This window comes from Nerophis ophidion, linkage group LG09 (assembly GCF_033978795.1).
Source record: "Nerophis ophidion isolate RoL-2023_Sa linkage group LG09, RoL_Noph_v1.0, whole genome shotgun sequence".
In the NCBI taxonomy this organism is placed as follows: Eukaryota; Metazoa; Chordata; class Actinopteri; order Syngnathiformes; family Syngnathidae; genus Nerophis; species Nerophis ophidion.
Window position 1 is genome coordinate 67,744,469 of NC_084619.1, and position 24,587 is coordinate 67,769,055.

The window sequence follows — 24,587 nt, forward strand, 5'->3', positions numbered from 1 at the left end:
GCTTGGGATGGTTTCCTGCTGGCTCCGCTGTGAACGGGACTCTCGCTGCTGTGTTGGATCCTCTTTGGACTGGACTCTCGCGACTGTGTTGGATCCATTATGGATTGAACTTTCACAGTATCATGTTAGACCCGCTCGACATCCATTGCTTTCCTCCTCTCCAAGGTTCTCATAGTCATCATTGTCACCGACGTCCCACTGGGTCATTATTGTCACCGATGGACTAGATCAGGGGTCGGGAACCTTTTTTGGCTGAGTGAGCCATAGAAGCCAAATATTTTAAAATGTATTTCCGTGAGAGCCATATAATGTTTTTTAAACATTGAATACAACTAAATGTGTGCATTTTTATGTAAAACAGTCTTTTTCAACCACTGTGCCGTGAGATACGGTCTGGTGTGCCGTGGGAGATGATCTAATCTCACCTATATGGGTTCAAAATATTTTTTGCAAACCAGTAATTACAGTCTGAAAATGATGTGGTGTTGTTGAACGGTCGGTGCTGTCTAGAGCTAATTGCTTTGTAGATGTCGGAAACAGCGGGAGGCAGGATGCAGGTAAAAAAAAAGGGTCTAATGCTTAAAATATAAATAAACAAAAGGTTAATTCCCCTAAGAAAAGGCATTAAAGCTTAGGGAAGGCTATGCAGAGCAAAACTAAAACTGAACTGGCTACAAAGTAAACAAAAAAAACAGAATGCTGGACGACAGCAAAGACTTACTGTGGAGCAAAGACAATGTACATCCGAACATGACATGACAATCGACAATTCCCCCACAAAGAAGGATAAAAACAACAGAAAAAATGTTTGACTGCTTAAACAAATTAGATGCGGGAAGCAGCGCTCAAAGGAAGACATGAAACTGCTGCAGGAAAATACCACAAAAAGAGAAAAAGCAACCAAAATAGGAGCACAAGACAAGAACTAAAACACTACACACAGCAAACAACTCAAAATAAGTCACAGCGTGATGTGACAGGCGGTGACAGTACATCTACTTTGAGACAAGAGCTATAGTGATGCATGCTTGGTTATGGTTTAAAGTCGTATCCAACAATTGTGACAACTGACGCTTCCAACTGTAGTCAGTTGGAAGCGTGTCTTAATGAAATTAAACAATGGATGTCCGCTAACTTTTTGCAACTTAACGCCAAAAAAACGGAAATGCTGATTATCGGTCCTGCTAGACACCGACCTCTATTTAATAATACAACTTTAACATTTGACAACCAAATAATAAAACAAGGTGACTCGGTAAAAAAATCTGGGTATTATCTTCGACCCAACTCTCTCCTTTGAGGCACACATTAAAAGCGTTACTAAAACGGCCTTCTTTCATCTCCGTAATATCGCTAAAATTCGCTCCATTTTGTCCACTAAAGACGCCGAGATCATTATCCATGCGTTTGTTACGTCTCGTCTCGACTACTGTAACGTATTATTTTCGGGTCTCCCCATGTCTAGCATTAAAAGATTACAGTTGGTACAAAATGCGGCTGCTAGACTTTTGACAAGAACAAGAAAGTTTGATCACATTACGCCTGTACTGGCTCACCTGCACTGGCTTCCTGTGCACTTAAGATGTGACTTTAAGGTTTTACTAATTACGTATAAAATACTACACGGTCTAGATCCAGCCTATCTTGCCGATTGTATTGTACCATATGTCCCGGCAAGAAATTTGCGTTCAAAAGACTCCGGCTTATTAGTGATTCCTAGAGCCCAAAAGAAGTCTGCGGGCTATAGAGCGTTTTCCGTTCGGGCTCCAGTACTCTGGAATGCCCTCCCGGTAACAGTTCGGGATGCTACCTCAGTAGAAGCATTTAAGTCTCACCTTAAAACTCATCTGTATACTCTAGCCTTTAAATAGACCTCCCTTTTAGACCAGTTGATCTGCCGCTTCTTTTCTTTCTCCTATGTCCCGCCCTCCCTTGTGGAGGGGGTCCGGTCCGATGACCATGGATGAAGTACTGGCTGTCCAGAGTCGAGACCCAGGATGGACCGCTCGCCTGTATCGGTTGGGGACATCTCTACGCTGCTGATCCGCCTCCGCTTGAGATGGTTTCCTGTGGACGGGACTCTCGCTGCTGTCTTGGATCCGCTTGAACTGAACTCTCGCGGCTGTGTTGGAGCCACTATGGATTGAACTTTCACAGTATTATGTTAGACCCGCTCGACATCCATTGCTTTCGGTCCCCTAGAGGGGGGGGGGGGGGGGGGGGGGGGGCTACCCACATCTGAGGTCCTCTCCAAGGTTTCTCATAGTCAGCATTGTCACTGGCGTCCCACTGGATGTGAATTCTCCCTGCCCACTGGGTGTGAGTTTTCCTTGCCCTTTTGTGGGTTCTTCCGAGGATGTTGTAGTCGTAATGATTCGTGCAGTCCTTTGAGACATTTGTGATTTGGGGCTATATAAATAAACATTGATTGATTGATTGACTTTTTTACTGTCAACTGAGTTTCATTTTTCATACATTTCTGCTGGTGGTGTGCCTCCGGATTTTTTAAAAGCAAAAAATGTGCCTTGGCTCAAAAAAGGTTGAAAAACACTGCGGTAGAAAACGGATGGAGGGATAAAAATGCATGAGAATTTTTTTTACATTTTGAACGTTATTTTTAACACTCGATTACCAGTGGAATTTTTTCATTACTTATTGTGTTAAGCAATGTAAAATAAGATTAATCTGAGAGCCAGATGCAGTCATCAAAAGAGCCACATCGGGCTCTAGAGCCATAGGTTCCCTACCCCTGGACTAGATTGTTTTCTTTTGCAATAACTGAGAAAGTTTTCCCCTTCAACTGAATCATGGGGTAGAAAAACAGAGTGTCCCGCAAGTCCGTAGGCGACCCGGCGGGGTACCTGGTGGTGGTCTACACCTCTAGCAAGGTTGAGATGTGTGCAGACTTTAGTGTGTTTACCTTTCCCGCACGCCCCCCGCTGGATGAAGATGACCGGCGGCTGCTGGAGCTTCTGCGCCCGGCGGCTGACCCTCTTCAGCTCGCAGATGTTCCGGTAGGAGACGCCGTCGCTCCCGCAGACGGGCTCGGCGGCTTCGCAGGCGCAGATCCCGGTCTTGCTCCTCCTGCGGACCGTGGCGCTGGAGCCCGGGCCGGCGGACACCGAGCACCGCAGACCCTCGCCGCACAGCGGGTCGCCCAGCTTGCCGCCGCCGCCGCAAGCCTCGCCCTCCCCGGACGCGCACACCGGGCAGCACCGGCAGGCGTCGAGGGTCTGCCCCGCGGGACACTCGGCGGGGAGTCGGGGGCACATGGACTTGTCGCACCGGGAGGGGCAGCCCACCACGAAGCGGCCGGAGGTCTGCGCGTCCGCCTGCAGAGACGCGAGGGTCAGGGCGAGGAGGAGAGATCGGAACATGGCTGTTGCAAAAGTGCTGAGGACAAACTTTACAGCTGACTTTACTCAACCTCTCTCTCTCTTTTTGCGCCGCTACGAGGCTCCTGATTGGCTGAGCTTCTGTGACGCAATCATCTACTAGCTCATATCGACTACGTCATAGATGCTCACCTGGCAATTTGTTCCATAAACTGAACAATCACAAGTGCACACATCTGGATATCATACTTAATAATAGGAACTAGAAGGGAAGCTTTTCTTTTTTTTCATACATTCTAACTCGTAAATAAACGTTAGCAAAAGTCAGATAACAATGGAGGTTATTAGTCGCTTTATTCAGCCTATAAAGCGCGCTAAAACATGTTTTATATACACGCCGTTAGTATATGTAATATCTATTAACATTCATAATGTTATGATGTAAATTTATATGTCATGTAGTAACATTCATAATAACATGTTATATACACATGATGTAACATGTAACATGTAATATATACATGATGTAAGTATATATGTCATGTAGTAACATTCATAACATGTAATATATATATGATGTAAGTATATATGTAGTATCTAGTAACATTCATAATAACATGTAATATATACATGATGTAAGTATATATGTCATGTAGTAACATTCATAACATGTAATATATACATGATGTAAGTATATATGTAGTATCTAGTAACATTCATAATAACATGTAATATATACATGATGTAAGTATATATGTCATGTAACATTCATAATAATATGTAATATATACATGATGTAAGTATATATGTAGTATCTAGTAACATTCATAATAACATGTAATATTTACATGATGTAAGTATATGTCATGTAGTAACATTCATAATAACATGTAATATATACATGATGTAAGTATATATGTAGTATCTAGTAACATTCATAATAACATGTAATATATACATGATGTAAGTATATATGTCATGTAGTAACATTCATAACATGTAATATATACATGATGTAAGTATATATGTAGTATCTAGTAACATTCATAATAACATGTACTATATACATGATGTAAGTATATATGTCATGTAGTAACATTCATAATAACATGTAATATATACATGATGTAAGTATATATGTCATGTAGTAACATTCATAATAACATGTAATATATACATGATGTAAGTATATATGTAGTATCTAGTAACATTCATAATAACATATAATATATACATGATGTAAGTATATATGTCATGTAGTAACATTCATAATAACATGTAATATATACATGATGTAAGTATATGTAGTATCTAGTAACATTCATAATAACATGTAAAACATACATGATGTAAGTATATATATGTCATGTAGTAACGTTCATAATATGTAATATATACATGATGTAAGTATATATGTAGTATCTAGTAACATTTATAATATGTAATATATACATGATGTAAGTATACATGTCATGTAGTAACATTCATAATAACATGTAATATATACATGATGTAAGTACATATGTCATGTAGTAACATTCATAATAACATGTAATATATACATGACGTAAGTATATATGTAGTATCTAGTAACATTCATAATAACATGTAATATATACATGATGTAAGTATATATGTAGTATCTAGTAATATTCATAATAACATGTAATATATACATGATGTAAGTATATATGTAGTATCTAGTAATATTCATAACATGTACTATATACATGATGTGAAGTGAATTATATTTATATAGTGACTCAAAGCGCTTTACATAGTGAAACCCAATATCTAAGTTACATTTAAACCAGTGTGGGTGGCACAGGAAGCAGGTGGGTAAAGTGTCTTGCCCAAGGACACAACGGCAGTGACTAGGATGACGGAAGCGGGAATCGAACCTGCAACCCTCAAGTTGCTGGCACGGCCACTGTACCAACCGAGCCAAACCTCCCTGATGATGTAAGTATATATGTAGTATCTAGTCACATTCATAATAACATGTAATATATATATATGATGTAAGTATATATGTAGTATCAAGTAACATTCATAATAACATGTAATATATAGATGATGTTAGTATATGTCATGTAGTAACATTCATAATAACATGTAATATATACATGATGTAAGTATATACAGTATGTAGTATCTAGTAACATTCATAATAACTTGTGATATATACATGATGTAAGTATATATGTCATGTAGTAATATTCATAATAACATGTCATATATACATTAATGGTTCCTTCACAGATGTGTAAGTTAGCCATGCCTTGGCCACTAATACACCCCCATACCATCACACATGCTGACTTTTACACTTGTACCCTAGAACAGTCCCCATGGTTATTTACCTCTGTGGTCCACAGTTTCCAAAATAAATTTGAAATGTGGACTCGTCAGACCAAAGAACACTTTTCCACTTTGCATCAGTCCATCTTAGATGAGCTCAGGCTCAGCGAAGCCGGCGGTGTTTCTGGGTGTTGTTGATAAATGGGCTTTGTTTTGCATAGTAGAGTTTTAACTTGCACTTACAGATGTAGCGACCAACTTTAGTTATTGATAGGTTTTCTGAAGTGTTCCTGAGCCCAGGTGGTGATATCCTTTACACACTGATATCGCTTTTTGTTGCAGTACAGCCTGAGGGTTCGAAGGTCACGGGCATTCAAATGGAGATTTCCCAACTCAAATGGAAACAGGGTTTGTAGAGAAAGGCTTGGAGGAGGTCACAAAGTGTTTCTCTTTCAAGAAGGTTGATTTATAGTTGGTAAGTGCTCCCAAACAAAACCTTCCATATGCTGAGCACATGTTTCCCTTTCATTGACTTAACTAGCAATTAGTCAACACAAACCATAATTAGGATGAGCGGCAGTGGATTGATGACTTCAGTGTTGTTGTACATGTGGATCACTTTTGTTGTGACTTCACATTTAGGTTGCTGCTCCTGTCAAGAGACACAAACGCAGAGCTACAGGAACCATTTGATAAAGGTTCCAGTGCCACTAATGACTGTGCTCTTTTAAAGACTCTTTCAAAGTCACTGGATGACGGGGAACACGGAGGTGTTAGACCAGGACCAGGACCAGGACGGCCTGGGGGTCCCAACACAGACCCTTGTCCTCAAGGCCCACATTGCAGTTGTCTGCCCTCAGTAAATATATACATGTATAAGTAAATGTAAAATATATAATTAGATAAATATATAAGTGCATATATACCGTATTTCCTTGAAATGCCGCCGGGTATATAGTATGCGCCTGACTTGAATTACTGCCGGGTCAAACTCGTTTCGCAAAATATTATTTTAATTAGCTCATGTCTAGAATTTCCGCCGGGTCAAACACGTTTCACCAAATAATTAGCATATGCCTGGAATTTCCACCGGGTCAAACTCGTCACGTCACGACTGACACTTCACCTGTCATCATTTTCAAAATGGAGGAGGCTGATTTCAATAATTTGAAATCGCATAAAGGGAAGAAGATTAAGAGCTATTCAGTGGGATTTAAGGTCCAAGCTATTGAATATGCTAAAAAGAACTGTAAACGCCTAAGTTTTATTAATATACCGTAGCTGCGTGTGTCAAATATGAGTCATTAAATGACTCCCGCCTCCTGGTGGTAGAGGGCGCTAGTGATCCTTCTTGCGACTACTCGGCTGCAGAAGAAGTGACAACAAGCAGCAAGAGTGAGCAGAGATCGTTTATTTTTTCCTCTCGCTTGCACTTTTAACATGGAGGATTACATATCGAAAATAAAACAGTTTTCTAAACTGGACTTTCAACCGAAGCAGGAGGTAATAAAAGGAAGATCTCCATCGAGACAGAGAGACTTTTAAAACTGAAGAAAGATAAGGAAGACTTCTATAAACAAGTTATGGATGCTTTTGATCTGAAGGAGCTGCGCATGGACTTCATTTATAAGTAAAGGTAAGATCATTATAAAGATTTTTTTATTAAAAGTGCTTTTCATGATGGTATCCTTACATCACACTCAAATTTTTAAACGCAGGCCTAAATTTACCGCATGCCTTTGGTAAACGCCGGAGTGAGAAGAGGTTTTAAATTAATTAGCACCCCGGTGGAAATTCAAGGAAATACGGTATGTACGGAATATTACATATCTAAAATAAAACAGTTTTCTAAACTGGACTTTCAACCGAAGCTGGAGGTAATAAAAGGAAGATCTCCATCGAGACAGAGAGACTTTTAAAACTGAAGAAAGATAAGGAAAACTTCAATAAACAAGTTATGGATGCTTTTGATCAGAAGGAGCTGCACATGGACTTCATTTATAAGTAAAGGTAAGACCATAATAACGTTTTTTTTAATTAAATGTGCTTTTCATGAGGGTATCCTTACATCACACTCAAATTTATAAGCGCAGACCTAAATTTACCGCATGCCTTTGGTAAGAATGAGAAGGTTTTAAATTAATTAGCGGCAATTTAAGGAAATACGGTATATATATATATATATGTTAATACATAATTATATAAATGTATAAGTGAATATATACATGTATAATATATAATTACATAATGTACAATTAAGTACATAATTATAAAAATGTATAAGGATCATGATAATATGACACACCTGCTTTTAATTACTGAATATTTGCTTTTACCTGCACTATTTACACAATTATTTTAATTAAAATACTTTGTGTCCACTTTACAGTCAACACTAACAATGTTTCATACATGAAAAAACTGGCAGCTCCTTCAGCAGAATTTTATCGTACAATTGACAATAGTTTTACTGCAAATGTAAGAACAGTACCACTGCCTTTAATTGCAAAATCATACTGTAAAATGTGTGGGGATTTTTTACATTGTTTTGCTGTAAATGAAAAACAGCAACACTGTTTTTCATGCTAAAAACTGGCAGCACAAATGTACAACATGCACACACCTTTTACTGTTGACTAGCAGCCTATCAGGTGTATGTCTGTGGAGGTGGGAGGGGCCTATCCTCAGGTGCATGTGTGTGGAGGCAGCTAGAGTACCTGTTTTAATGAAATGAACAATGTAATATTAGTTAGAATGTAATATCAAATAGAAGTATATGAGATGCATGCAGTACTTGTATGCATGTAGTGTTGCAATTGAAACATCAAATACAATTAAAGCTTCAAGCGGCGATGGACGGGACCGGCTTTTGCTGGGGTTTCCTGCCTTTACCCATTCAACATATCTTTACCTGCACATTACTTACCTTCCCTGCATCCTGGGGTGACACTGGTGCTTCTTTCTTTCACCCATACACGCTGGTGCTTCCTGCCATCACCCAGACAACATATCTTTACCTGCACATTACCTACCTTCTCTGTATCCTGGAGTCAAACCGGTGCCTCCTTCTTTCACCCAGTCAACATATCTTTACCCGCACAGTACCTACCTTCTCTGCATTGTGTGGTCACGCTGGTGCTTCCTGCTCTTAAGCGGCCATCTTGAGACGGTAGCGGCATCAGCGCAGCGGTTCTTGGACGGCTCGTAAAATCAAAACCGGAGCAGTTAGAAAAACACTTTCATCAACTTTTAATCAGAAGGGTTCAATCTCTCTCCCGTGGTAGTTTGAAGCCGACACAACAAACGCGCTCAGAGGAGATAATGTTTGAAAAATGATGACAGGTTTTTACAAAACTTTTGTTTTGAAGGGGTAATTGCAAACTTCCTGTTGATTTTAAATGTAGGTCTAAGTGAGACCTACATAGAGGTTTTTTGTTTCATGTCTCTTCCTAAGAGCAGTTTTGTCTGTGTTTTATTCCTAGGGGGCGCAAGAGCGCAATTTTTAGTTTTGGGTTGTTATTTTTTTATTAGATCGCAATTTCCGCCAGTCCTGATGTGTGTGTCCAGTTTGGTGAGTTTTGAAACATTTCAAGGGGGTCAAATGACAGCTCAAAAAGGCAAAAATGACATTTTTTTTAGGAAACTTTTGTTTTGAAGGGGTTTTTGCCAACTTCCTGTTGATTTTTGCTGAAGGATGTCAGCGTATGAAATGTAGGTCTAAGTCAGACCTACATAGAGGTTTTTGTTTCATGTCTCTACGACATTCCTAACAAAATATAAATAAACAAGATGAGCCAAGTGTGTTTTCCTGGATGTAAGAACAGTGGAAGTAAAACATTTTAAAGCAGCAACATACATTTCTTTTTTACTGGGGAGTCAAAGACCTCAGATATGTAACACTAATGAGAATATGTAGAAGATGTTTTATTTGGTGTTGGGAAAGGTGGCAATAAATACTGATCAAGTTGAGGAATGCTCATCAAACACTTATTTGGAACATCCCACAGGTGTGCAGGCTAATTGGGAACAGGTGGGTGCCATGATTGGGTATAAAAGCAGCTTCCATGAAATGCTAAGTCATTCACAAACAAGGATGGGGTGAGGGTCACCACTTTGTAAGCAAATTGTAGAACAGTTTTAGAACAACATTTCTTAACGAGCTATTGCAAGGAATTTAGGGATTTTACCATCTACGGTCCGTAAAATCATCAAAAGGTTCAGAAAATCTGGAGAAATCACTGCACGTAAGCGATGATATTACGTACCGTTGATCCCTCAGGCAGTAATGCATCAAAAACCAACATCTGTGTGTAAAGGATATCACCACATGGGCTCAAGAACACTTCATAAAACCACTGTCAGTAACTACAGTTAGTCGCTGCATCTGTAAGTGCAAGTTAAAACTCTAATATGCAAAGAAAAACCCATTTATCAACAACACCAAGGAACGCCGCTGGCTTCGCTGGGTTTGAGGTAATCTAAGATGGACTGACGCAAAGTGGAAAAGTGTTCTGACGAGTCCACATTTGAAATTATATTTGGAAACTGTGGACGTGGTGTCCTCCGGAACAAAGAGGAAAATAACCATAATAGTGCCCAAGGCATGGGTGACTTACACATCTGTGAAGGCCCCATTAATGCTGAAAGGTTTTGGAGCAACATATGTTGTCATCCAAGCGACGTTATCATGGATGCCCCTGCTTATTTCAGCGAGACAATGCCAAGACACGTGTTCCAACAGCGTGGCTTCGTAAAAAAAGAATGCGGATACTTTCCTGGCCCACCTGCAGTCCAGATCTGTCTCAAATCCAAAATGTGAGGCGCATTATGAAGCATAAAATACGACAGCGGAGACCCCGGACTGTTGAAGGACTGAAGCTCTACATAAAACAACAATGGGAAAGAATTCCACTTTCAAAGCTTCAACAATTAGTTTCCTCAGTTCCCAAACGTTTATTGAGTGTTGTTAAAAGAAAAGGTGATGTAACACAGTGGTGAACATGCCTTTTCCCAACTACTTTGGCACGTGTTGCAGCCATGAAATTCTAAGTTAATTATTATTTACAAAAAAAAATAAAGTTTATGAGTTTGAACATCAAATATGTTGTCTTTGTAGCATATTCAACTGAATATTGGTTGAAAAGGATTTGCAAATCATTGTATTCTGTTTATATTTACATCTAACACAATTTCCTAACTCATATGGAAACGGGGTTCGTACTTTGTTGCACATTTTTACATGGTATTTCATTTTATCATTTATTACTACACCCAAAAATGTATTTTATTTCACCCTTTCAATATCTAAATAGCATTACTTTAATTTACTGAGATTGTTAACACATGGATTTAGCGTAAGCTTCAAAAAGTACATGTGCACAGTGATAAATACCGCACCTACCATGGGGTGTCGTCATCAGATAAAATGAAAAGTGACTCACTGAGGTCACAAGTGGCGAGCAGACAGCAGCAGATGAAACGGCGCTCATGCGTGCAGAGCGTGAGGAACACCCTCGTTAGAGTCATGAGGTCTTTATGATGTCTGGGCTTTAATTCATTCCTGCGTGGAGCCACAAAGTGTCCTGCAGAAACAAACACTGATGAGAGAGCAGAGAGATGCAGATGGAGACATCAAATACTCAGTCTTACCATTTTCCACTTTATATACCATATGAGTTGGGAAATTGTGTTAGATTTTAATATAAACAGAATACAATGATTAGCAAATCCTTTTCAACCCATATTCAGTTGAATGCACTACAAAGACAACATATTTGATGTTCAAACTCATAAACTTTAAATTTTTTTGCAAATAAAAATGTACTTAGAATTTCATGGCTGCAACACGTGCCAAAGTAGTTGGGAAAGGGCATGTTCACCACTGTGTTACATCACCTTTTCTTTTAACAACACTCAATAAACGTTTGGGAAAGTACCCGCACTCTTTTACTACGCAGCCACGCTGTTGTAACACGTGGCTTGGCATTGTCTTGCTGAAATAAGCAGGGGCGTCCATGATAACGTTGCTTGGATGACAACATATGTTGCTCCAAAACCTGTATGGACCATTCAGCATTAATGGTGCCTTCACAGATGTGTAAGTTACCCATGCCTTGGGCACTAATACACCCCCATACCATCACAGAGGCCAGCTTTTGAATTTGCGCCTATAACAATCCGGATGGTTATTTTCCTCTTTGTTCCGGAGGACACCACGTCCACAGTTTCCGAATATAATTCGAAATGTGGACTCGTCAGACCACAGAACACTTTTACACTTTGCATCGGTACATCTTAGATGAGCTAGGGCCCAGCGAAGCCGGCGGCGTTCCTGGGTGTTGTTGATAAATGGCTGTCGCTTTGCATAGCAGAGTTTTAACTTTTACTTAGATGTAGCGACCAACTGTAGTTACTGACAGTGGTTTTATGAAGTGTTCCTGAGCCCATGTGGTGATATCCTTTACACACTGATGTCGGTTTTTGATGCAGTACCGCCTGAGGGATCAACGGTACGTAATATCATTGCTTACGTGCAGTGATTTCTCCAGATTCTCTGAACCTTTTGATGATTTTACGGACCGTAGATGGTAAAATCCCTAAACTCCTTGCAATAGCTTGTTGAGAAACGTTGTTCTAAAACTGTTCGACAATTTGCTTACAAAGTGGTGACCCTCAACCCATCCTTGTTTGTGAATGACTTAGCATCTCATGGAAGCTGCTTTTATACCCAATCATGGCACCCACCTGTTCCCAATTAGCCTGCACACCTGTGGAATGTTCAAGATAAATGTTTGATGAGCATTCCTGAACTTAATTATTAGTTATTGCTACCTTTCCCAACTTCTTTGTCACGGGTTGCTGGCACCACATTCTAAAGTTAATGATTATTTGCAAAAAAAAAAAAAAAAAGTTTACCAGTTTGAACATCAAATATGTTGTCTTTGTAGCATATTCAACTGAATATGGGTTGAATAATGATATGCAAATCATTGTATTCTGTTTATATTTACATTTAACACAATTTCCCAACTCAATATATATATATGTCAATGAAGATGGACTGGGATGTCGGCACAGCAGGTGAAGGTGGTGGTCCCACCACAAGGGGGCAGAGCAGCGGCCATGTTCAAGGGTTTATTTCCTCCACATAATAAATAGATCTCAGAACAATGACACCAGATTGGAGCAGGTTCAAATAGCTTGGATGTGGAATGAATCCGGGTGTTTAGTGAGTACTGTACATTTGTTTGGCAACTGCCTGCTACTAGAACACATTGACTATATTGCGTTTACAAATGTCCTATAAATCACTTTGAGTCTGCAAACACAACACACACACACACAGAGGATGTAGAAATAGTGATTAGGGATGGCCACACAATCCCTGTAATCATCTTGTAGTCTGAACAATTATTCCATTACTGCTTTAGCCGTTAACCATCTTTAGCCAGCATAGTAGTGCACTAAATCAACTGGTAGGCAGTCCTTGCACAAATGGATGTTTGCAATTCCCAACTTTCCAATCAGTCGGGATGCCCACCCCCCCCCAAAAGCAGGAGTGTTTGAAGTTAGACAGTTTGTGACGCCATGTTGTACCGTACAGGCTCTGAGTGCAGGTTAGAAAATCAAAGATGGCCGCCACACACACGTTGATATGATGCCTGGTTGCAGGTGTCCAAAAGGAAAACACTGGCAGGTAAATGAGATCCAGTGTCAGGGAGTGTTAAGAAGCACTCAGCTTATTCAGTCCAGTCCTGGGAGACATGATCCCTTTTCTTCTTGGCACTTAGTGGTCACTGGAGTCACACCACCTGCACCTTCTCTTCTCTTCTCTTCACTTCTGCTAGCTGCTTTGGCTCCTCAAGTGGGGAACAACCCAAGGTAAAGGTCGGTGAGACACAACTTACGCTAACTTCTGAGATAGAGGTGTAAAACTGTCCTGAACGCACCACCAGTTGGACACCAGCGCCTGTTTTATTGTGAAGAAAACCTCTGCTTGTTGTTTTATTGTGAAAAAAAACCTCTGCTTGTTGTTTTATTGTGAAGAAAACCTCTGCTTGTTGTTTTATTGTGAAGAAAACCTCTGCTTGTTGTTTTATTGTGAAGAAAACCTCTGCTTGCTGCTTTATTGTGAAGAAAACCTGTGCTTGTTGTTTTATTGTGAAGAAAACCTCTGCTTACTGTTTTATTGTGAAGAAAACCTCTGCTTGTTGTTTTATTGTGAAGAAAACCTCTGCTTGTTGTTTTATTGTGAAGAAAACCTCTGCTTGTTGTTTTATTGTGAAGAAAACCTCTGCTTACTGTTTTATTGTGAAGAAAACCTCTGCTTGTTGTTTTATTGTGAAGAAAACCTCTGCTTGTTGTTTTATTGTGAAGAAAACCTCTGCTTACTGTTTTATTGTGAAGAAAACCTCCTTCTAGTCTGTTTTACTGTGAAGAAAACCTTTGCTTGCTCTGTTTTATTGTGAAGAAAACATTCTAGCCTGTTTTATTGTGAAGAAAACCTCCACTTGCTTCTTCTCGTCTGTTTATTGTGAAGAAAACCTCCTTCTAGCCTGTTTTATTGTGAAGAAAACCTTTGCTTACTGTTTTATTGTGAAGACAACATTCTAGCCTGTTTTATTATGAAGAAAACCTCTGCTTACTGTTTTATTGTGAAGAAAACCTCTGCTTGTTGTTTTATTGTGAAGAAAACCTCTGCTTGTTGTTTTATTGTGAAGAAAACCTCTGCTTACTGTTTTATTGTGAAGAAAACCTCCTTCTAGTCTGTTTTACTGTGAAGAAAACCTTTGCTTGCTCTGTTTTATTGTGAAGAAAACATTCTAGCCTGTTTTATTGTGAAGAAAACCTCCACTTGCTTCTTCTCGTCTGTTTATTGTGAAGAAAACCTCCTTCTAGCCTGTTTTATTGTGAAGAAAACCTCTGCTTGTTGTTTTATTGTGAAGAAAACCTTTGCTTACTGTTTTATTGTGAAGACAACATTCTAGCCTGTTTTATTATGAAGAAAACCTCTGCTTACTGTTTTATTGTGAAGAAAACCTCCTTCTAGCCTGTTTTACTGTGAAGAAAACCTCTGCTTGCTCTGTTTTATTGTGAAGAAAACATTCTAGCCTGTTTTATTGTGAAGAAAACCTTCTTCTAGCCTGTTTTATTGCGAAACAAAAATCCACTTGTTTCTTCTAGCCTGTTTTATTGTGAAGAAAACCTCTGCTTGCTGTTTTGTTGTGAAGAAAACCTCCTCTTGCTTCTTTTAGTCTGTTTTATTGTGAAGATAACATCCTTCTTTTAACCTGTTTTATTGTGAAGAAAACATCCTCCTTCTAGCCTGTTTTATTGTGAAGAAATCCACCGCTTGCTTCTTCTAGCCTGTTTTATCGTGAAGAAAATCGCTGCCTTCTTCCTCTGGTCTGTTTTATTGTGAAGAAAACCTGCGCTTGCTTCTTCTAGCCTGTTTTATTGTGAAGAAAACCTCTGCTTGCTGTTTTGTTGTGAAGAAAACCTACTCTTGCTTCTTTTAGTCTGTTTTATTGTGAAGAAAACATCCTCCTTCTAGCCTGTTTTATTGTGAAGAAATCCACCGCTTGCTTCTTTTAGCCTGTTTTATTGTGAAGAAAATCGCTGCCTTCTTCCTCTGGTCGGTTTTATTGTGAAGAAATCCACCGCTTGCTTCTTCTAGCCTGTTTTATTGTGAAGAAAACATCCTCCTTCTAGCCTGTTTTATTGTGAAGAAATCCACCGCTTGCTTCTTCTAGCCTGTTTTATTGTGAAGAAAATCGCTGCCTTCTTCCTCTGGTCGGTTTTATTGTGAAGAAAACCAGCGCTTGCTTCTTCTAGCCTGTTTTATTGTGAAGAAAACATCCTCCTAACCTATTTTATTGTGACGAAAACCTCCTCTTGCTTCTTTTAGTCTGTTTTATTGTGAAGAAAACATCCTCCTTCTAACCTGTTTTATTGTGAATAAATGCAACGCTTGCTTCTTCTAGCCTGTTTTATTGTGAAGAAAACAACCTCCTAACCTATTTTATTGTGACGAAAACCTCCCCTTGCTTCTTTTAGTCTGTTTTATTGCGAAGAAAACATCTTCCTTCTAACCTGTTTTATTGTGAATAAATCCACCGCTTGCTTCTTGTAGCCGGTTTTATTGTGAAGAATACCTATGCTTGCTGCTTTATTGTGAAGATAATCGCTGTCTTCTACTAGTCTGTTTTATTGTGAAGAAAACCTGCGCTTGCTTCTTCTCGTCTGTTTTATTGTGAAGAAAACCTTCTTCTCGCCTGTTTTATTGCGAAACAAAACTCCACTTGTTTCTTCTAAGCCTGTTTTATTGTGAAGAAAACCTCCGCTTGCTTCTTTTCGTCTGTTTTATTGTGAAGAAAACCTTCTTCTAGCCTGTTTTATTGCGAAACAAAACTCCACTTGTTTCTTCTAGCCTGTTTTTTTGTGAAGAAAACCTCCTCTCTCTTCTTTTAGTCTGTTTTATTGTGAAGAAATACACCGCTTGCATCTTCTAGCCCGTTTTATTGTGAAGAAAATCGCTGCCTTCTTCTTCTAGCCTGTTTTATTGTGAAGAAAACATCCTCCTTCTAACCTGTTTTATTGTGAATAAATCCACCGCTTGCTTCTTGTAGCCGGTTTTATTGTGAAGAATACCTATGCTTGCTGCTTTATTGTGAAGATAATCGCTGTCTTCTTCTAGTCTGTTTTATTGTGAAGAAATCCACCGCTGTCTTCTTCTAGCCTGTTTTATTGTGAAGAAAACATCCTCCTAACCTATTTTATTGTGACGAAAACCTCTTGCTACTTTTAGTCTGTTGTGAAGAAAACATCCTCTTTCTAGCCTGTTTTATTGTGAAGAAAACCTATGCTTGCTGCTTTATTGTGAAGAAAATCGCTGCCTTCTTCTGGTCTGTTTTAATGTGAAGAAAACCTGTGCTTGCTTCTTCTAAGCCTGTTTTATTGTGAAGAAAACATCCTCCTTCTAACCTGTTTTATTAATAAGAAAACCTCCTCTTGCTTCTTTTAGTCTGTTTTATTGTGAAGAAACCTCTTCCTTCTAGCCTGTTTTATTGTGAAGAAAACCTCCTCCTTCTATACTGTTTTATTGTAGAAAAAAACCTGCGCTTGCTTCTTCTACCGTTTTATTGTGAAGAAAACCTCCTCCTTCTAGCCTGTTTTATTGTGAAGAAAACATCCTCCTTCTAGCCTGTTTTATTGTGAAGAAAACCTCCTCCTTCTAGCCTGTTTTATTGTGAAGAAAACATCCTCCTTCTAGCCTGTTTTATTGTGAAGATAACCTCTGCTTGCTGTTTTGTTGTGAAGAAAACCTTCTCTTGCTTCTTTTAGTCTGTTTTATTGTGAAGAAAACATCTTCCTTCTAACCTGTTTTGTTGTGAAGAAAACCTTCTCTTGCTTCTTCTATCCTGTTTTATTGTGAAGATAACATCCTCCTTCTAACCGGTTTTATTGTGAAGAATAACTCCTCGAGCTTCTTTTAGTCTGTTTTATTGTGAAGAAAACATCCTACTCCTAACCTGTTTTATTGTGAAGAAAACCTCCCTTTGCTTCTTTTAGTCTGTTTTATTGTGAAGAAACCTCTTCCTTCTAGCCTGTTTTATTGTGAAGAAAACCTCCTCCTTCTAGCCTGTTTTATTGTGAAGAAAACCTCCTCCTTCTATCCTGTTTTATTGTGAAAAAAACATGCGCTTGTTCTTCTAGCCTGTTTTATTGATAAGAAAACCTCCTATTGTTTCTTTTCGTCTGTTTTATTGTGAAGAAACCTCTTCCTTCTAGCCTGTTTTATTGTGAAAAAACCTGCGCTTGCTTCTTTTAGCCTGTTTTATTGTGAAGAAACCTCTTCCTTCTAACCTGTTTTATTGTGAAAAAAAACCTCCTATCCTGTTTTATTGTAGAAAAAACCTGCGCTTGCTTCTTCTAGCCTGTTTTATTGTGAAGAAAACATCCTCCTTCTAGCCTGTATTAATGTGAAGAAACCTCTTCTTTCTAACCTATTTTATTGTGAAAAAAACCTCCTATCCCGTTTTATTGTTGAAAAAACCTGCGCTTGCTTCTTCTAGCCTGTTTTATTGTGAATAAAACCTCCTCTTGTTTCTTTTAGTCTGTTTTATTGTGAAGAAAACCTCCTCCTTCTAACGTGTTTTATTGTGAATAAAACCTCCTCTTGCTTCTTTTAGTCTGTTTTATTGTGAAGAAAACCTCCTTCTATCCTGTTTTATTGTGAAGAAAACCTCCTTCTATCCTGTTTTATTGTGAAGAAACCTCTTCCGTCTAGCCTGTTTTATTGTGAAGAAAAGCTCCTCCTCCTCGCCTGGAACTATTTCCCCACAATGAGTGGACTGGAGTAGGAAGAGCACCAATGTGGTGAGACACAGCTAGTGGAAGTGAAGAGAAGCGAGGGCAAGTTGTCTGACCTTGAAAAGTCTCCATCGGTCGCCACGGTAACTAAGAAGACCGCCTGGTCTTTGGCACACGAGCACAGTTGGGCGGAGGAGAACTCGCACGGCGCCGCCATCATGGTCATTACAAGTCCAGCTCAGACCTCGCTCACCGGCAGGTCGGCGTCGTCCAAATCCAGGGGCGGCTCGGGCACGTGCGGCTCGAAGGCGCTGCGCCGTCGCCACGGCGACTCCTCCCGGGCGCTCACTTTGCCAGGCGGGCCTCCTGCAAGGAGAGGCGGGCCGGCGTGCGGCTGCGAGCGGGCCGAGGCAGCAGGCTCATGAAGTGCTCGCTGTCCCACGCCAGGCTGCGGGCGTGGGCCGCACGCGACGGCGGCGGCCCCCCGCTCTGGCTGGCAGGGTGGCACGGCGGGTACGGGCGAGCGAGGGACGGGGGGCCCCGCGGAGCTGCGGTAGAATGTGGAGCGCCCGCTGTGCTCCTGCAACACAAGCGAAGGAGCGTTAAGGATGTGCAGCCGGGACGTCATCAAAGAGCAAATACCAAGGTTAGAAAGAGTGGACCAGCCTGTGAGGCCTGATGGGCTTTGAGTGCTGCAGGGTGGGGGGCGGAGCATTGTTAGAGTGGAGATGGTGGGAGGAGCACAAGTAGTAGAAGCAGAAGGAGTGGAGAGTCGGCGGGTTTTAGTTTGGTCGGACATGTTGCAGTGGAAGAGGAAGAAGAAGAAGAAGAGGAAGCAGCCTTAGGAGGCCTCGGTGCTCAGCAGCTTGTCACTCTCAGATTTGTGTCTCTGCAACACACAGGACACTCGTCACACAGCATGAAGTCCACCTGTTGCAAGTTTGATGGATTCTATGTAACATGTTTATGTGTGCTATGGCTATGAGGTTTTTTTCCCTTTGGCCTTAATTTTGACCACCTCCCCTTTTTACAGTTCCCCAGTATTCACCTGTTTCCCAACTTTTTAAGTGGCAGACCCGTCAGTGGTCCTGTCAGCAACATTTAATATGCTCCATTGAAAATAAAGAACATATAGAGACCTACTCAGCGGCCTAGTGCAGTGGTTCTCAAATGGGGGTACGCGTACCCTTAGGGGTACTTGAAGGTATGCCATGGGGTACGTGAGATTTTTTTTTTAAATATTCTAAAAATAGCAACAATTCAAAAATCCTTTATAAATATATTTATTGAATAATACTTCAACAAAATATGAATGGAAGTCCATAAACTATGAAAAGAAATGCAACAATGCAATATTCAGTGTTGACAGCTAGATTTTTTTGTGGACATGTTCCATAAATATTGATGTTAAAAGATTTCTTTTTTTTGAGAAGAAATGTTTAGAATGACGTTGATGAATCCAGATGGATCTCTATTACAATCCCCAAAGAGAGAACTTTAAGTTGATGATTACTTCTATGTGTAGAAATCTTTATTTATAATCGAATCACTTGTTTATTTTTCAACAAGTTTTTAGTTATTATTATATCTTTTTTTCCAATTAGTTCAAGAAAGACCACTACAAATGAGCAATATTTTGCACTGTTATACAATTTAATAAATCGGAAATTGATGACATAGTGCTGTATTTTACTTCTTTATCTCTTTTTTTCAACCAAAAATGCTTTGCTCTGATTAGGGGGTACTTGAATTAAAAAAATGTTCACATCACTGACAAAAGGTTGAGAACCACTGGCCTAGTGGTTAGAGTGTCCTCCCTGAGATCGGTAGGTCGTGAGTTCAAATCCCGGCCGAGTCATACCAAAGACTACAAAAATGGGACCCGTTACCTCCCTGCTTGGCACTCAGCGTCAAAGGGTTGGAATTGGGGGTTAAATCACCATAAATGATGCTGCTGCCCACTGCTCCCCTCACCTCCCAGGGGGTGATCAAGGGTGATGGGTCAAATGCAGAGAATAATTTCGCCACATCTAGTTTGTGTTTGACAATCATTGGTACTTTAACTTTAACGTAACACACGGCGCTCAGAAATCTATCAAAAATGTTTTAGTAGGACTTTGGTAACCTAGTAAGCCACACCACTTGATGGATTGCACTGTGCTTCAACATAGGAGTATTATTATGCTGTGTGTATAAGGTAAGACGTACTATCTGGCATTTCGTTTCGCAATATTATGCAAAAAGCAACTTTTTTACCTTTTGGTACCTGCTGATCTGTATTTGGGATCTGCATAAATCCTGAAAAATTGTGCCAGTCCGCCTTTGTAGTCCGATAAGCTTCTTCTTTATCTCCTTATGACATTCATCCTCCACTGTTGCCATTTGTAATATAAAATAGTGTAAAGTTCTTACTTATATCTGTCAGTGAACTCACCATGAAAGATCTAAAACACACCGTTGTAGTGAGTTTACATCAGGGGTCCATAAGGACCAGATGAGTCGCCCGCTGGCCTGTTCTAAAAATAGCTCTAATAGCAGCACTTACCAGTGAGCTGCCTCTATTTTTTTAATTGTATTTATTTACTAGCAAGCCGGTCTCGCTTTACTCGACATTTTTAATTTTGAGAGACAAAAGTCAAATAGAATTTGAAAATCCAAGAAAATAATTGAAAGACTTGGTCTTCACTTGTTAAATAAATAAATTCATTTATTTTTTCACTTTGCTTCTTATAACTTTCAGAAAGAGAATTTTTGAGAAAAAACACAACCTTAAAAATGATTTTAGGATTTTTAAACACATATACCTTTTTACCTTTTAATTCCTTCCTCTTTTTTCCTAAAAATTTAAATCAATGTTCAAGTGAATAAATTTTTTTATTGTAAAGAATAATAAATACATTTTAATTTAATTCTTCATTTTAACTTCTGTTTTTTCGACGAACAATATTTGTGAAATATTTCTTCAAATTTATTATGATTAAAATAAAAAAAAAATATTCTGGCAAATCTAGAAAAACAGTAGAATCAAATTTAGATCTTATTTCAAAGTCTTTTGAATTTATTTTAAAATTCTGGAAAATGTAAAAGAAATAATGATTTGTCTTTGTTAGAAATATGGCTTGGTCTAATTTGTTATATATTCTAACAAAATGCAGATTGGATTTTAACCTATTTAAAACATGTCATCAAAATTCTAAAATTAATCTCAGTCAGGAATAATAATCTTTTTTTTCTTTTTCAAAAAGATTCGAATTAGCTAGTTTTTCTCTTCATTTTTTTTCGGTTGAATTTTGAATTTTAAAGGGTCGAAATTGAAGATAAACTATGATTCAAAATTTAATTTTTTTCCTGTTTTCTCTTCTTTTAAACCGTTAAATTGTTTTTTTCATCATTTATTTTCTACAAAAATCCTTCCGTAAATGGAAAAAAAAATGTACGATGGAATGACGGACAGAAATACCCTTTTTTATAAATATATATAGATTTATGTATTAAAGGTAAATTGAGCAATTTGGCTATTTCTGGCAATTTATTGAAGTGTGTATCAAACTGGCAGCCCTTCGCATTAATCAGTACCCAAGAAGTAGCTCTTGCTTTCAAAAAGGTTGGTAACCCCAGCCTCTACTGTAGCATCTATTCTATGCGCCTTATATACGAACACAATTTTAAAATAGGCCATTCATCGAAGGTGCGCCTTTTAATCCGGTGCGCCTTATAGTGCGGAAAATACGATACTTTTACTTATACGCGCACTTTTTTCCTAGTCTGCCTTACCTGTTAGTCAACTGCTCACAGATGTTAGAATAATTATGTATATATTATCATCATAACTATATGCTTAAGGGCCGTTACTATAAAGTATAGTCAATTTGTGCTGAAGCGTTTTTTCTGTATTTGTGCAGAACTAGCAATCTGAGAGGTTGCTTGCCTGTCTTTCCTGAGTGTTCGGTCCAGATTACGCATGCTGATTGCCAATGCCAAACATTCTGTTCTGGGACCAGCACAAGAACAGACTGGGCGACAGCACCAAGTGTCAACATATTTGCATTTTCGTATTATCATATCTTGTGTCGAGTCCACTCCACCCTTTCCCTTAGTCACAATGATGTAATGGGGATTTCCTTAATAAATACAGGAGGCAGGCGGGCTGTGCTTTAGAACGTTGTTTGGGTCTGTAACTAGAGTACAGCCCAAAACACGTGTCTCCTCATGAGCTCTATTTAACCCTGTGTCTGCTTGGTTCCTTGTTTCTTGTCTGATTATCGATTGGGGACATCTCTACGCTGCTGACCCGCCTCCGCTTGAGATGGTTTCCTGTGGACGGGACTCTCGCTGCTGTCTTGGATCCGCTTTGAACTGAACTCTCGCGGCTGTGTTGGACCCACTATGGATTGAACTTTCACAGTATCATGTTAGACCCGCTCGACATCCATTGAGGTCCTCTCCAAGGTTTCTCATAGTCAGCATTGTCACTGGCGTCCCACTGGATGTGAATTCTCCCTGCCCACTGGGTGTGAGTTTTCCTTGCCCTTTTGTGGGTTCTTCCGAGGATGTTGTAGTCGTAATGATTTGTGCAGTCCTTTGAGACATTTGTGATTTGGGGCTATATAAATAAACATTGATTGATTAATAGATGTCACCAGTGTTTGAACCTGACACAGATTACTGTTCAGGGTTTATAACTCACATGTAGTGGCTTTGAACACGTACAATAGTGTGGTAGTAGACTGTTAGAAAGGGGCGGGTGTTGTGTTTTACGGGGTAGAGGGTGGCGGGCAGAAGAAAAAGCAAAGACATACAGGCATCGGACGGGAGGGAGGAGGAGACACAAGCAGGATGTCACACATCTAAGACAGGTGCGCAGCTGCAGCAGGCTGCAGAGAGAAGACAGGACAGCGGAGGGGAGACAAAAGAGAGTGATGTGAAAGGAGGACAGAACACCTCCATGCAGCCAGACTGCGATCTGACAAAAGTGAGTACACCCCTTGTTTTGCAGCAAGTCGTGTCATCATGGACGTGCAGCTCTGCTCACTTCCATGTCCCAGAGGATTAAGGCAGTGTTACGCAACACTAAACTAAGGACAGTTGTAACATGTTCACTATGAGATGGAGTCCATTTGGTTTGTGTGTTGATCTGATTTGCAGTGGCTAGTAGGGGTGTAACGACGTCTTTTAAGAACCATCATTTGATGTTGCTGATAGCATATTGCTGTATTTAAAGGCCTACTGTCATACTTGATCATTTCGCAATATTGCCATATTTTTGCTGAAAGTATTTAGTAGAGAACATCGACGATAAAGTTCGCAACTTTTGGTGCTGTTAAAAAAAAGCCCTGCCTGTACCGGAAGTAGCAGATGATGTGCACGTGACGTCACGGGTTGTGGAGCTCCTCACATCTGAACATTATTTACAATCACGGCCACCAGCAGAGAGAGCGATTCGGACCGAGAAAGCGACGATTTCTCCATTAATTTGAGCGAGGATGAAAGATTCGTGGATGAGGAAAGTGAGAGTGAAGGACCAGAAAAAAAAAAGACTATAAAGTGGGAGCGATTCAGATGTCCATCCATCCCATCCATTTTCTACCGCTTATTCCCTTTCGGGGTCGCGGGGGGCGCTGGCGCCTATCTCAGCTACAATCGGGCGGAAGGCGGGGTACACCCTGGACAAGTCGCCACCTCATCGCAGGGCCAACACAGATAGACAGACAACATTCACACTCACATTCACGCACTAGGGCCAATTTTAGTGTTGCCAATCAACCTATCCCCAGGTGCATGTCTTTGGATGTTATTAGACAAATTTACTAGGATCATTCTGGAAAATCCCTTATCTGCTTATTGTGATTCTAGTGTTTTAGTGAGATTATATGGGCGTACCTGTACAACCTGAAGGTCGGCCCCGCACCTTTCTTCAGCACCAGTCGACGGGTGGTGGCCATGCCCATCTCCGCCCTCGGCGGTATAGCTCGGTTGGTAGAGTGGCCGTGCCAGCAACTTGAGGGTTGCAGGTTTGATCCCCGCTTCCGCTATCCTAGATACTGCCGTTGTGTCCTTGGGCAAGACACTTTACCCACCCACTCCCAGTGCCACCCACACTGGTTAAAATGTAACTTAAATATTGGGTTTCACTATGTAAGGCGCTTTGAGTCACTAGAGAAAAAGCGCTATATAAATATAATTCACTTCACTGCCCTTCGCAAGGGACCCTCTTCGAAACACGATCTTTCGCAATTATCGCTGCATAATACACTGTACTTTGTGTGTGTAGTCCAATCCAACCGTGTTCGCTTGAACGCTCTGTTCCATCGTAAAGCTTCACCGTCATCTTTTGGGAATGTAAACAATGAAACACCGGCTGTGTTTGTGTTGCTAAAGGCGGCCGCAATACACCGCTTCCCACCTACAGCTTTCTTCTTTGACGTCTCCATTATTCATTGAACAAATTGCAAAAGACTCAGCAACACAGATTTCCATAATACTGTGGAATTATGCAATGAAAACAGACGACTTATAGCTGGGAACGGTGCTGGAACAAAATGTCCTCTACAACGCACGCGTCATCATACCCCGACGTTTTAGCATGATACTTCCAGGCAAAATTTAAAATTGCAATTTAGTAAACTAAAAAGGCCGTAT

The 24,587-nt window shown here is 40.0% G+C and overlaps 2 protein-coding genes across 34 annotated transcripts in view; both read right to left on the reverse strand.

Moving 5' to 3' along the window:
• LOC133559659 (serine protease HTRA1B-like) overlaps positions 1–3,411 on the reverse strand; it is a 56,167-nt gene extending 52,756 nt beyond the window's left edge. Inside the window, exon 1 of the mRNA XM_061911631.1 lies at positions 2,921–3,411. Within this exon, the coding sequence (XP_061767615.1) occupies positions 2,921–3,377 (457 nt within the window). The 5' untranslated portion in view covers positions 3,378–3,411. The remainder of the gene's footprint in view (positions 1–2,920) is intronic.
• A 9,346-nt stretch (positions 3,412–12,757) lies between these two features.
• The window catches only part of LOC133559662 (pleckstrin homology domain-containing family A member 1-like), an 87,992-nt gene continuing 76,162 nt past the window's right edge, over positions 12,758–24,587 (reverse strand). For 3 of the 33 annotated variants that reach the window (XM_061911635.1, XM_061911639.1, XM_061911636.1), the window contains one exon: positions 12,758–18,528. In XM_061911635.1, the coding sequence (XP_061767619.1) occupies positions 18,187–18,528 (342 nt within the window). In that variant the 3' untranslated portion in view covers positions 12,758–18,186. Of the gene's footprint in view, positions 18,529–18,590; positions 18,838–22,602; positions 22,823–24,587 lie in introns of those variants that run through there. The other 30 variants (XR_009808223.1, XR_009808226.1, XR_009808244.1 and 27 more) reach the window with 30 other exon arrangements.